This window comes from Camellia sinensis, chromosome 3 (assembly GCF_055761805.1).
Source record: "Camellia sinensis isolate YWXY chromosome 3, ASM5576180v1, whole genome shotgun sequence".
Taxonomy (NCBI): Eukaryota; Viridiplantae; Streptophyta; class Magnoliopsida; order Ericales; family Theaceae; genus Camellia; species Camellia sinensis.
Window position 1 is genome coordinate 210,184,206 of NC_138963.1, and position 13,700 is coordinate 210,197,905.

General features: G+C 41.5%; 1 protein-coding gene across 1 annotated transcript; it reads left to right on the forward strand.

Moving 5' to 3' along the window:
* Positions 1-406: 406 nt before the first annotated feature.
* Positions 407-9,450, forward strand: LOC114264245 (uncharacterized). The gene is made up of 5 exons (XM_082918801.1): positions 407-582; positions 6,996-7,290; positions 7,543-7,668; positions 8,284-8,508; positions 9,010-9,450. Exons 1-5 carry the CDS (start codon positions 407-409, stop codon positions 9,448-9,450), a joined length of 1,263 nt encoding a protein of 420 aa, XP_082774927.1.
* The last annotated feature ends 4,250 nt before the right edge of the window (positions 9,451-13,700 follow it).

Sequence of the window (13,700 nt, forward strand, 5' to 3'; positions counted from 1 at the left end):
CCAGCAGGAGAGAATGGAAGAAATTCAAAGGAAGATGGCCTTGCCGGAAACCAAAACCATAGTTGGAAAGGAAAGGTATGTTGCTGAGGGGCGTGATGTGAACATGCTCCAAGTAGAGTCTGATAAAATCCTGGCCATGATGGTAAAGGAGTGGTGGCAAGATAATGATCTGAGTCATGCATACACGGACGAAGGGTGGAAATGCAATACCCCCGACGATACGTGGTGTACGGACGATGTCAATCACATGACCTGGAGTGGTTGGTACTTCAAACCTGCGACTGTAGATCAACCAGCATCCTTTAACAAAGACGTTGATAACACTAGAGAGAAGGACTATTAAGACAACCTGGTTTTGAAACAGCTCAAGAAGATTCAGGCAGATATCTCAATCTGGGGATTGATAATGGTTTCCCGGGAGCATAGGCAAGCATTGCTAGAGGCAATGAATCGCACCAAACTGCCTATCGACACTACTGCTGATCAACTGGTGCCATTAGTCACATCCGGCGATGTTACGCCAGTGATATCTTTCATGGATAAAGAGCTGCCACCTGAGGGTGCCAACCATAACTGGCCCTTGTATGTAACTCTGGAGAGTCGAAAGAAGTGGATTTCGATAGTGTTAGTAGATACCAGATCGGCGATCAATGTGTGTCCGAAACAAACTGCTTACGCCATAGGTTTGAGGCCTGTTGACTTCACACCCACAACTCAAGCCGTCTGAGCTTATGACAATACAAGCCGGGATGTCATGGGAACATTCAAGAGCCATATCATGATCGGCCGCTCCGAACATGAGGTAGAATTCCATGTAATGGATGTTCCGGCTACCTTCAATCTACTATTGGGAAGGCCTTGGCTGCAGCAGATAAAAGCTGTGTCATCAACAGTCCATTAGTTGGTGAAAAACTCCTTCAAAGGTGGGATTGCTACGGTGTAAGGTAATTCATCGATCCACCCTCCCCAGGGAACTGCCACACTAGTGTTGGAAATCATACACGGGGAAGAAGATGTATTCCTCTTTGGCTTCTCACTAACAGAAGCCCGGGTAGTCCAATCTATCATGGTAGAAGCTGACGGAATCTATGTGAGTGCTCAGTCCATCTACATAATGAACAAACAGGGGCATATGCCTGGATCATGACTAGGCAAGAGTGGCAGGCAAGGAGGCGCTGTTACCAAGGAGCTGATTCACAACCCCCACGCTTTTAGGCTAGGATACAAACCTACTGCTGAGGATTGGCAAAGGAAGTGGGTTGAGTTGAGAGGAAGAATTAAAGCAAAGAATGATGGAAAACAATATGAGTTAGTTCACAAACCAATACGGGGAACCTTTAACGGACGCTTTGTTCGCCAATGGAAAGATTTCCCCTTTTGTGGATTTCCAGAGCCTTAGTTTGACCAGGAGATGAAGACAATCTATCCCGGGTTTGAGATCTTCTTCAGGCACCAGTTACCGGAAGAGGAAGATGAGCAGATGGACCTGAGTACTAATACAAGTCAAGGTATGACTGTTGTAGACGTCCCCGAACGTCCCGGGAAGAATCCCCCGTTTTGTTCATTGGGCTCACTACAGTTCAGGACTCAATGTCACGGTCCTGTATCTAATCTCGCAGAGTGCAATGCAAGACCGATGAATTATCAAAGAGTCCAAATCCGGCAAATCGTTTTGAAAACAGATTTTTAGAAAGAAGTGCCAAACATGGATTGCTTTGCCAAATACAGAGTCACCACCTAAATATTTTATTTTGGGAGAATTTAGGAAACCCTGACTCGTGTGTAAGGCCACGTGTCCGTCATCACCAAAATTGCCTTGGCTCGGGAACTTGGGTACGATTGGGGAAGGTCACTTCGTGAGCACCCCCGCTCGCCCGATCAAAGATCGGCCTCTACTAACCATGATATCAAGTTTTGAAAACATTATGTGCCCTTATTTCGGTTTATTAGCCTAGAATTATTATGTGATGCGCACAGCATACAAGTATAGACTGGATCGTTTGAGTTGGAACAAAACATTTCATGTTTGTTTATTTGAAAGATGGTTTGATAGTGCTACTCACAAGTAGGCTAAGACGCGGATTTTGCCACCCTCAAGTGGGTTTAGAAAAACATGGTGATTTGCCGCTCTCAAGTGGGCTTAAAACTCGCAATCGATGAATTGTTCCAATTCAAATAACCCAACCTCCACCCACAGGCATTCAGGCAGTTATATCACATAAGCAAATAGCCTCATGGTAAGCATGCTATCATGGCAGTCACTCACACGCATGCAAGGATGCTAAAGCATAAACACTCACCGAGTACTCCAAGCCAGAACAGAAACTAGTTAGTAATCAATGCATGATCCTAGTTCATGTTAAGATGGCTAATGCAACACATGCAAAATGTAACTAAGATAGGCTCGGATATTCTAAACATGGCATATGAAACGCAATAGATAACATGTATTCAACTTGGAATTGAAATACAATGCAGCCCGGTGGATGCAAGACAGATGAATGGATGCAAACAGGTGAGCATAAGTATGCTTAATTTGAAACATATCCTAAACTAACCATCAAAAGCTAGTAAATAAAAGAGAGAAAGACATGGGGTTGGAAGACATTCACACACGCACGCACACTTACTACAAATTCGCCCTCTCGACAGAGGGTCCGAAAGAATAATACAAACCCAATAAATAATTAACTACTCTAGCTAATTAATTATTACAGACCCTTAATTAATTAACAAATTAAGTACAAAATAAACTAAGTATGAATTTCAAAAGGCCGCCGCAACTTCGCCTCGAAATGATTGGATGATGCATGCTCGATTTGCCTTGCTCGGAAACTCGTTGCCATGCTTCTATTGCCTCTGTTTGCATTGTTCTGCACCTCTGATAATTGTGAAAATTCTTGGGATGCTTCTGACTTACTCCCTGATCATTATGGGATATCATCGGCCAAGATAACGGACCACCGGCTATGGAAATATGGTCACCGACCAGAAGTTGGCCCATCGGCTGGACTTTTGTGGTCGGCCGGCACTGAAAGTTGTCGACCGGCCATTTCTTCCTGCAGAATACTGGTTTTGCTGCGACAGAGGACAGACAGTGCATGGCATGGAATTTGCAAGCCAAATGTATGCACGACCACCCTCCCTATGATGCTATGAACTCAATGGAGTATGGCTCTCGACCCTCGAGCCACTAATCACGCATTTCAATGCATGATGGCCAAAGGTGTCAAAGGTGCATATTAATGTAAAATGAATGCAACAAAACATATGAAAGCCTAGAACTCTATCATGCTTGGATCAAGAGCGTCGGTGACTAAGGATTGAGGCATGTTTCGTCACTTTAAGTATGAACACACCTCATACCTCATGTTTGGTTTGACACCCCAAACCAAACACAATGCAATGCATGTATGCAATATGGCTCAAATGCGCAAAATGGCTCATGTATGCAATATGAGGCTAAGTTAGCAAAGCATGCCAAATGTAATGCAACCTAAACATGAAAATTAAGCTAATGTAGCACAAACAAACCACGTATGCAATAAGGTTATGTGATGCAACTAGTTAAATGACATGCAATATAATAAACACGCAAACATGGTATAATGCAAGCATGCAACAACACACAAATGCAACATGTGAAGCATGCAACTATATGGAAAGATGGGCTTAAACCGAAATGAGAAGACCTCAGCCAATCCCAAAACAGTGGCCAAAATACCAAAATTAAGGCACCAAAATGCAAGATAAACATGCACACATGTTGGTCCATCAATTTAGGCCACGATGCACAAGCTTCAAACATGAGCAAGATGTGATACATATGAGGATATGGCATTGCAAATAAACTCTGAAATCACATGAAGAATGACGCCAAATCGGCTACACAATGCAAACATGGCATGTTAATGGAGTTAAAGCTCAAAGCTAGCTACGTGATTTAAACCATGACTATGTCAACCAAGCCCCAAATGGTCGAGGCGACCCAAAACAGTCCCGAGGCAGACCAAAATGAAGCTAAAACTCATATGGAATAAAGCCAAAACATGCTATGAAGAAAGACACAAAACAAAACGCATACAAGGCCTAAAAGGGCAAATGTACTACACCTCTTATAAATGAACATGGCATGACTTAGACTAATGAAGTCAGAGTTAAAACAAGTCAAAATAAGCCCCAAAACCCACTGATATGGCAGCCCGAAGACTTAAACAAAGAGGCATGCATAATGGCCTAAACATGGAGTATAAGACAACAACTCTTCAAAGCATTGAAAGGGTGTTAAATGCAAGCATACGAGCATGGAAAATGGACTGAAATGTCATGAGAAGTGATTCCAAATCACTGAAATGACCCAAATGAAGCATGCTCAAGACTCACACACCCAAGGCTAACAAGCCAAAATGCAAGGTGGCTATACAATGCATGGCAAGCATGACCAAATCGACACCAATCAGAGCTTAAACATGGTAAAACATGACTAAAAACTTTACGAAGCTAAGTCAAAACATGCAAGCATGGTGGTCTAAATGCATGATGCATTTCTAGGCAAAATAGAGGAATGCAAGGAAAATGTATTATGCATGCAATAGACTAACAGTCTGACCAAAAACAAAGGTATAATATGATCAAATAACACCAAAAGCCCTTTGAAATAAAGCCAAACAAAGCTATGCCAACATGCTACTATGGTGAGCCCTAAATGTAAGCAAAGGAGACTCAAAGGGAGAGGCGTGTCCCTCCCCTATACAAGACCTCAAAACCACTTCTTCACCACTGAAAATCCTCTGGATTTCAGTGGTGAGAAGGCCAATACACGAAGGTACCAAAGCTCAACAAGAAAGGTACAAAAAAAGGCCAAACAAGCCCTAAGAGGGGGGTAGACAACCCCCAACCCAAAAGCAACCTTAAACAAACATCTTAAACATGAAAATACAGAACTTTTATTAGTTATACACTAAGCTTAAAACAGCATGCAAGATAGGTTAAAAGCTTGTACAAAAATGGGGAATATAAAGCAAATAGTGCTCACCCTTGAAGAACACTTCAAGAACACCAACCCAGCTCATTCCTTTGATCAAAACCAACCTAAAAGCTCTGAAACCAGTCCCTCAACACCTTAGTAACCGAAGTATAGTGCAACATTAGGTGTTTTGGTGCAAAACTAAGAACAAAAGCACCTTTTAAACACTATTCCATACACAAATGGAGAGAGAGAGAGAGGAAGATATAGAGAGGGAGTGATATATATGTGATATATATCTCTGATATATACCTTTGATTTGCTCCAACCCCTCTAAAGGAGAAGGGAGGCCCTCTTTTATAGAACAAAAAGGGCCTAAGCTTCTTGGAGAAGCTAAGACAAAGGGGTCAAGCTTCCTCAAGAAGCTAAAAAAAAGGTTCAAGCTTCTTAGGGAAACTAAGGCAAAGGTTCAACCTTCTTGAGGAAGCTAGAGCAAAGGGTTCAAGCTTCCTTAAGAAGCTAGAGCAAAAGGGTGCAAAGGGTGCAAATCCTCCATACACGTGTATGGAAGACAGGTATGTGTGCTCCAGCTGGCACAGCTGGCATGCACAATGCCTAAAAAAGGCAAAAAAGAAGCCCCAGCCAGAAAATATGGCCGATTGACCAAACAAATGGCTGGCTGACCAAAAATAATGCCGACCGGCCACCACCAATGGCCGGTATCAACAAAACACGGCTGGTGGCCTCAAGCCAAGGCCGGTGAGGTGTGGAGATGACCAACAAGCCATTCTCTGCCCTCAGAAGCAAAAACAAACAAGTTCTTGGTCCACAACCAAGCACAGAACAGGCAAGTTAAGAGATCTTGAGGCAAGGCGCGCGGCCGAGACCTCCGGGAACTCAAAACGAACACGAACATGGATGATCATCGAGTGTTCAAACAATGACGTCCAAGTCTTGAGGATGGTAAAAAATGGGGTGTCTACAACTGTAACTGTGAACGTTGAAGAAGAAGAGCTGTTGGGAAAAACACTGACTGACCTACTAGCAAATTCTACTGTCGGAACTGAGTCTAACAACTTGGGGGATAGTTTTATTATCTCAATGATCGGGGATAAACCAGAAGCGAATTTCTCTAAACTTATTGTGGATGCATCTGAGGCTCCACACCTAATCTAAAAATTGAAAAGGGCATCATCAGTAGTTCTGAATCGGATAATAAGTCCGAATCTGATTCCATCGAGTCTGTAGAGTCAGAGTCAAATTCGAGTTCTTCTGAGTCTGGTATTTCCAGGAGTGGTAACCCGCGTGCCAAAGTACTGTTAAAGTCTTCTTTTAGTTTTTCTTTTGAGTCAACTGTAACCGAGGACCTAGACTTTACTAATGGGAATGTCGTAGAGTTTGTTTACTTCTCTGTGCCTTTAGTTTGTTGCACTGATCTTGATTTTCAAAATTTTGACTTAAACAAAGAGGAAGAAATTCCTCAGGCTTTGAAAAATTTGGTTGACTAAGAGGAGGAGAGGCGCGTTAAGCCCTGCACAGATGAAATCATTGCAATTAATGTGGGTACTGAGGAGGATCCTCATTTGGTCCAGATCGGATCTACATTGTCTTCAAAAGAACGCGAGCACTTAATCGCTTTATTAAAAGATTTCAAAGATGTTTTCGCGTGGTCCTATGAAGATATGCCTGGAATAGATCCTGAGATTGTACAGCACCGGATCCCTTTTAATTCCAAGACCCGACCAGTCAAATAGAAACTGCGTAGAGTTTGCCTAGATTGGGCATTAAAGATCAAAGAGGAGGTCGGCAAATAGATTGATGCAAGTTTCTTGATGGCATCTGAATACCCGACTTGGTTGGCTAATATCATTCCGGTTCCAAAGAAGGATGGCAGAATTAGGGTCTGTGTCGACTTCTGAAATCTAAATAGAGCAAGTCCGAAAGATGATTTTCCATTGCCACACATCGATGAACTGGTAGACTTCACAGCTGGCCATGCTTTGCTTTTATTCATGGATGGGTTTTCCAGGTATAATCAGATTTCGATGGCACCGGAGGACAGAGAGAAAACTGCTTTCACCATGCCGTGGGGTACCTACTGTTATAGAGTTATGCCTTTTAGACTGAAAAATGCCGAGGCTACATATCAGTGGGCCGCAACCACCATTTTGCACGACATGATCCACAAGAAGGTTGAGATGCATGTGGACGATATGATTGTCAAGTCTAAAGAGCGAAGAGGTCACTACACCGCACTGGAAAAATTCTTTGAGTGGATCAAGGAGTATAGACTGAGGTTAAACCCACAGAAAAGCACCTTCGGGGTAACTGCAGGAAAAATGTTGGGATTTCTGATTACACAAAGGGGAATTGAAGTAGATCCCTCCAAAATCAAGGCCATCGTAGAAATGCCACCACCAAGGACTGAAAAGGAGGTGCGCGGCTTTCTGGGTAAGGTGCAATTCATAAGACGGTTTATCTCAAAATTAACCTTGACTTGTGAACCACTGTTTGGTCTATTGAAGAAAGGAAAGAAATTCCAATGGAATGATCAATGTCAGTTCACTTTCGAGCAGGTTAAGCAGTACCTTCAGAATCCTCCTGTATTGTCGCCACCAGAACCGGGGAAACCACTGATCTTGTATTTATCAGTAACAAATTCAACCATGGGGTGGATGCTAGTGCAAGAATCAGAAGTGAAGGTGTAGAAGGCCATCTATTATCTAAGCAAGAAGATGCTAGAATATGAAACTCGTTACACTCCTCTCGAGAAAGCTTCCTTAGCTTTGGTTTGCGTAACGAGGAAGTTGAGACACTACCTGTTAGCTCATTCTATAATTCTGGTTTTGAGCTTAGATCCCATCAAATATCTCTCTGAGAAACCAGCATTTACGGGTAAGCTAGCTCGTTGGTTGCTTTTTCTCTCTGAGTTTGACCTCAAGTATATCACATGCAAATCAGTCAAAGGGAGAGTTGTAGCGGAATTTCTGGCGGATCACCCAGTAGAAGGAGATGATAAAGCAGTGGAGTATCTATTCCTTGATGAAGACATCATGCAGATAGAAGAGGAACCATGGACAATGTACTTTGACGGAGCGTCTAATCAGCATGGTTATGGGATCGGTGTGTTGCTCATAGCACCCGATGATTCACACATACCTCTAGCCTTCAAACTCCGGTTTAAAGTATCCAACAATGAAGCAGAATATGAAGCATGTATTGCTGGTTTGGAAGCTGCCCTAGAAATAGGGGCAATAAGATTGGATGTTATTGGAGATTCGAATTTGGTTGTGTCTTAAGCTAACGGAGATTGGCAGGTTAAGGAAGAGAAAATGAAGGTTTATCATCAGGCCCTGGATGTGTTAATTTCGAGGTTTAAGAAATTGACATTCACGCATTTGCTCATAGACAACAATCGATTTGCTGATGCATTGGCAACTTTATCCTCCATGGTGGACATTCCGCTTGGAGTGAAGATGTGCCCGATCATCATTGAACAAAAGTATACACCGGCGTATGAGACCATCATCATGATAGATGAGGTTCAAGACACGAACCCCTGGTATTACGACATCTGGAATTTCCTGGACAAAGAGGCGTACCCACCAGGGGCAAGTGCCAAGGACAAAAGGGGAATACGGCATCTGGCCATCCAATTCGTCATCTACGGAAACAAGTTGTACAAAAGAGGCCATCTGGGAATACATAAATTGTGTATTGAGGAAGGAGAATCAAGGCGTCTTATGGAAGCTATCCACAGAGGAGAGTCCGGAGCTCACATGAATGGTGTGATACTAGCTTGGAAAATCCTTAGACAAGGCTACTATTGGTCAACCATGGAGGAGAACTGTATTGGCTTTGTACAGCGATGCGACAAATGTCAGATCCATGCCAATCGCATGGACATTCTGCCATCGAAACTCTACAATATGACTTCACCATGGCCTTTCTCAGTCTGGGGAATTGATGTTATCGGTGCAGTCACGCCAAAGGGGTCAAATGGGCATGAGTTCATTTTGGTAGCAATCGACTACTTCACAAAGTGGGTGGAGACCCAATCCTATGCCGTTCTAAAGGCGTCGCATGTGGCTAAGTACATCAAGAACAACATCAACTGTCAGTATGGGGTGACTAACAAGATCACCTCAGATAATGACTCGCATTTCAAGAAAGAGGTGATAGACCTGCTTGAGAAATATAACGTAGCTTTCCGTAAGTCATCAACGTACAGGCCGCAGACCAATGGAGCTGTTGAGGCTACAGACAAAAACATCAAGAGAATTGTGCAGAAAATGGTTAAAATCTGCAAAGACTGGCTGGAGAAACTTCCATTCGCACTCTGGGGTTACAGAACGTCAATTCGAACATCTACAGGAGCAACCCCTTATTCTCTTGTTCATGGGATGGAAGTCATTCTACCAATCGAGATTGAAGTACCGTCGCTAAGAATTATGGTTAAGTGTCAGATAGCAGAGGCGGACTAGCAACAAAATAGATTTGAAGAATTGATGTTATTTGACGAGAGAAGGTTGAAGGCATTGTATCATATCTAAGGTTACCAGCGTAGAATTGTGAGGGCTTTTAACAAGAAAGTCAAATCCAGAAATCTCAAAGTAGGAGACATGGTGCTAAAAGAAACCGAGCCCCTATCCACGACCCTAGGGGCAAGTTCATACCCAATTGGATTGGTCCTTATATCATCAAGTCAATCTGGTCTGGGAGAGCAATTATTTTTTATGGATTTGGATGGCCTGGAGTTTTCTCAACCGATTAACATGGACAAGTTGAAGAAGTATTACCCCTGAGAGGCTTGAAAGGCCGAAAACCCGAAAGGGCGACCTAGGCAGAAGTTAGAGCATAAAAAAATAAAATAAAATAAAATAAATTAGAAATAAAGAAAAACTGAGCTCGCAAGGCCAAAAACCCGAAAGGGAAACCTTGGCAAAAGTTAGAGCGCAAAAGGAGAGAATAAATACTCGAGTGAACCCTCTCTGAACTATGTAAGGCCTGATTCTCATCTTTGGGATACGTAGGCAACTTCATCCCGAAGTTCGGCCATCACTATTTTTCAACCCAACTGTCATGTTCATCTGGTTTAATCAATCCGTCATTCTCCACCATTTGTCGAGTTGGTTATGATCTTCTGATTTGGGGCTGTACAGCCTTAGGATTAATTCCGTATGTATCCGGTGGTGACCATTTCCGGAAAAAAAAAAGAAAAAAAAATTATTTTGAAAAGTTTTAATTCAATTTTTGTTTTTTTTCTCAAAACTTTACCGTTTACAACACAAAAGGAAACTTTTCAATACTCACTTTAATTTTATTGATTTGTCACAAGTACATTCTCCAAACGAAAGTTGATTTTACATAAAAACTTGAAAAGAAAAGACAAAGCAATAAACTAGGGGCATAGATGAGTCAAGTGTCAGTTCTTCGTCTCTTTTTCGTGCCTGTGGAAGTTTTTGTAACCGAGGTCGGCCTAATCTGTTCCTCATCCTCAAGCCTAACCAAGTATTCGTCAGGAAGGATGGAACTGAAAGTAAAGGTAGGGGCCATAAATTCTCTCGTATTCCAAGCACTGAGGTACCGAGGCAAGTATGAACCACGAACGGGAAATGAAGTTGGGTACTTTATCCCTTCAGCTGGACAAATCTGATCATGTCTAAACTGGCATTTGAACCTGAATGGAAAATAGATTACACAGTGTGTAAGGCCAATCAACTATATACCTAGTTGCCGGGACATGCTGTAACTCATCTTAGCCAAGTTAAGCTAGGGGCTACGCCAAGCAATGTCAGCTGCAGATCTGCTGTGCATCCAATCACACCACATTCCCTTTGAGGGGAACTCCACTAGCTATAGACGAAGAAATTAAGTCCTGGCCGAGTACTCGGGGCAAGGATCCACCTCTTTCAGCTTATCTATAAACCATATCTGGGGAAAGTGATGAAAAATAAGACAGATAAAAGAATAGAGAGATGTACGTTGAGAGAAAAGTAAGAAAAGGGTTTTGAGAGAAAAAAAAGAAAAGAGATTGAATGCCGAATGATGTAAGGATCATAAATAAGGAGGGTGGGAAACAATACCTAGAGAAGTAATGGACTCCCCGCAAATCGAGTAGTCTCTCCCCATTGAAAAGCATCTAAGCCCGTCAAAGTCTTAGCCAACACTAAGCCCATACAACTCTTGCCCTCCTTAAGGCATTGGGCTACTTCAATCAGTTTAATGCTAACTCCACCGTGACTAGGGGCAAGAAGGAATTGTGCGAGTAAGCATAAGCAAAGGGCATGCTAACGATAAACTCGCCAAAGGAGGTCGTCTTTGTCACCGGTGATGAAAAACCGACGAATCAAATCTGGAATATCTAGTTCCCCATTATGAACCAAGGATCGAGCTTCATGTAAGGTAAGCCCACACATTCATCCTAAAGATTGAGCATGGCCAAAACAGGGTTAAAGCATGATTTCTTTATCACATTGAGATTCCGTCAATGCTTGAAATTCTTCGAGTGTCGGACACATCTCTTGTGAACCGACACGAAATATATGTGTGATTGGATTCCAGCACCGAGCAGCGGCACGGAGAAATGGAAAGCAAAGTGAAGTGCGGCTCAATGGAAAAAGAGCATTTAGGCCGAAACCGCAAAAGTTCATCTTTTCCGAGCCATCCAAAGTGGTTATCTAGTCTTGGAGCCTATTGGTGGGCAACATCTCCATTTTGAGAGAAAAATGTAAAACCTTGCTCTTCTGCCAGAAACAACATTATGGGAGTACCATTTATAGAATTTAGATGGAGTAGTGATGATAGCCTTTAGTGGTGGGTGGGCCAAACATTGTGTTGTAGTTGTGGAGTGCACTCCTAGAAGATTCCCTTTGTCCTCTTGTGTCCTTTTGTCCTCTTGTGTTGTGATTGTATTTTCAGTCTTGTTTTATTACCAAGTTTTTTGTTTTAGTATGTTCAAGTTGTTTTCATTATGTTTCTTTTGTTATCAAGTTGTAGTTTTTTCATTTTGTCTAGTTGATATTATTAGCCGATTCATGAACCAGTTCAAGCGCAAGTGTTCTTCAAAGATTATCATGCAAGTGATATCCAGTCATCATATGCAAACACAGTACAAGATATTTGCAAGAAGAGATCATCCACAATAACACTTGATAAAACTAGCGGGTCCAACCCCGATCATTGTTTTACAAAATAAAAAACAAAAGAGAAGTCTTTCAACAAGAACAAAGTCTATCTGAAGCTAGTGTTTAAACTACAAAGCAAATATAAAACAACAGGGGTTTTTTTTGTTGGGGTTTTAGTTTATTTGAATAAAAAAAAAATCAAAGAACTTAGTTTCATTTCTCATATTTTGATTTGAGTAGATATTTTAAATTGAGTAAATATTTTGATCTGATTCCAATATATATAGGAAAATAAAATAATACATAAAAAAAAGTTCAATCAATTTTGCTTTGTTTTAAATCTGAAATCAAATTAGTTTTGTTAATTTGTATATCCTGTTTACTTTGATCCAAATAATAATAATAATAATAACAATAATAATAATAATAATAATAATAATAATAATAATGGAAAATCAAATCAGCATGTTTAGGTCATTTTTATTTTGAGGAAAAAAAATAATAAAATAAAATAAAAATTTCGTAAATTGGTTTTGTGTCCATTTTGTGTCCATTTTATTCGCAAGTGTGTTTTGCTTAATTTCAGTTCATTGAGTTTTCTTTTACGTTTTTAGTAATAGGCTAAAATTGTCCGGTTTGAAATACAACCATTTCTAACATCAAAATATTCAAACCATTCTAATTTGCCATTCGCATTCACAAACAAACTCGTTTTACTAATTTCGGGGATGAACCCCGACCACATTTGTACAAATTATATACAGAAAGAAAAAAAAAGAAAAACAACAAACCCAAAAACAAAAAACAAAAAAAAAAAAAACAAAAAACAAAAGAGAAAAAAAAAAGGAAAAAGAGAGAGAGAGAGAGAGAGTAGCATTTTTTCAATTTTTTGGCAGCAGCTCGGCGACGAAGATTACAACCGCTTCATTTGCACACAGCTTCGTTACGTAACTTTACCATCAGCTGCCTCGCTTCTGTAGACGTCCCCGAACGCCCCGGGAGGAACGAGCTTCCGTTCTGTTCATTTGGGGTCACTACAGCTCAGGACTCTCAAATTTGTCACGGTTCTAAGTCTGAACCAAAGAGTCCAAATCCGGCAAATCGTTTTGAGAAAACAGATTTTGAAAGAAGTGCCAAACATGGACTGCTTTGCCAGATACAGAGTCGCCACCTAAATGTTTTTAAATGGGAAATTTAGGAAACCCTGACTCGGTGCCAAAGGCCACGTGTCCGTCATCACCAAAGTTGCCTCGGCTCGGGAACTTGGGTACGATTGGGGAAGGTCACTTCGTGAGCACCCCCGCTCGCCGGATCAAAGATCGGCCTCTACTAACCATGATATCTATTTTTGAAAACTTTGTGTATCCTTATTCCGGTTATTAGCCTAGGTTACTATGTGATGCACACAGCATATAAGTATAGACTGGGTCGCCCGAATTGGAATAAAACATTTCATGCTTGTTTATTTGAAAGATGGTTTGCTACTCGCAAGTAGGCTTAAAATGCAGATTTTGCCACCCGCAGGTGGGCTTAGAAAAGATGGTTTTGGCACTATCTAGTGGGCTTAAAACAAACAGTTGATGATTTATTCCAATCCAAGTAACCCA

What these genes read in the sequence shown, in the direction of transcription:
- LOC114264245 (XM_082918801.1), top strand. Translation starts at nt 407, where the DNA reads ATGGTTTCCCGGGAGCATAGGCAAGCATTGCTAGAGGCAATGAATCGC. An exon ending in CACAGAAAAGCACCTTCGGG is followed by an intron (nt 7,291 to 7,542) that starts GTAACTGCAGGA and finishes ACTTTCGAGCAG; the next exon opens with GTTAAGCAGTACCTTCAGAA. An exon ending in TGCAAGAATCAGAAGTGAAG is followed by an intron (nt 7,669 to 8,283) that starts GTGTAGAAGGCC and finishes GGAGATTGGCAG; the next exon opens with GTTAAGGAAGAGAAAATGAA.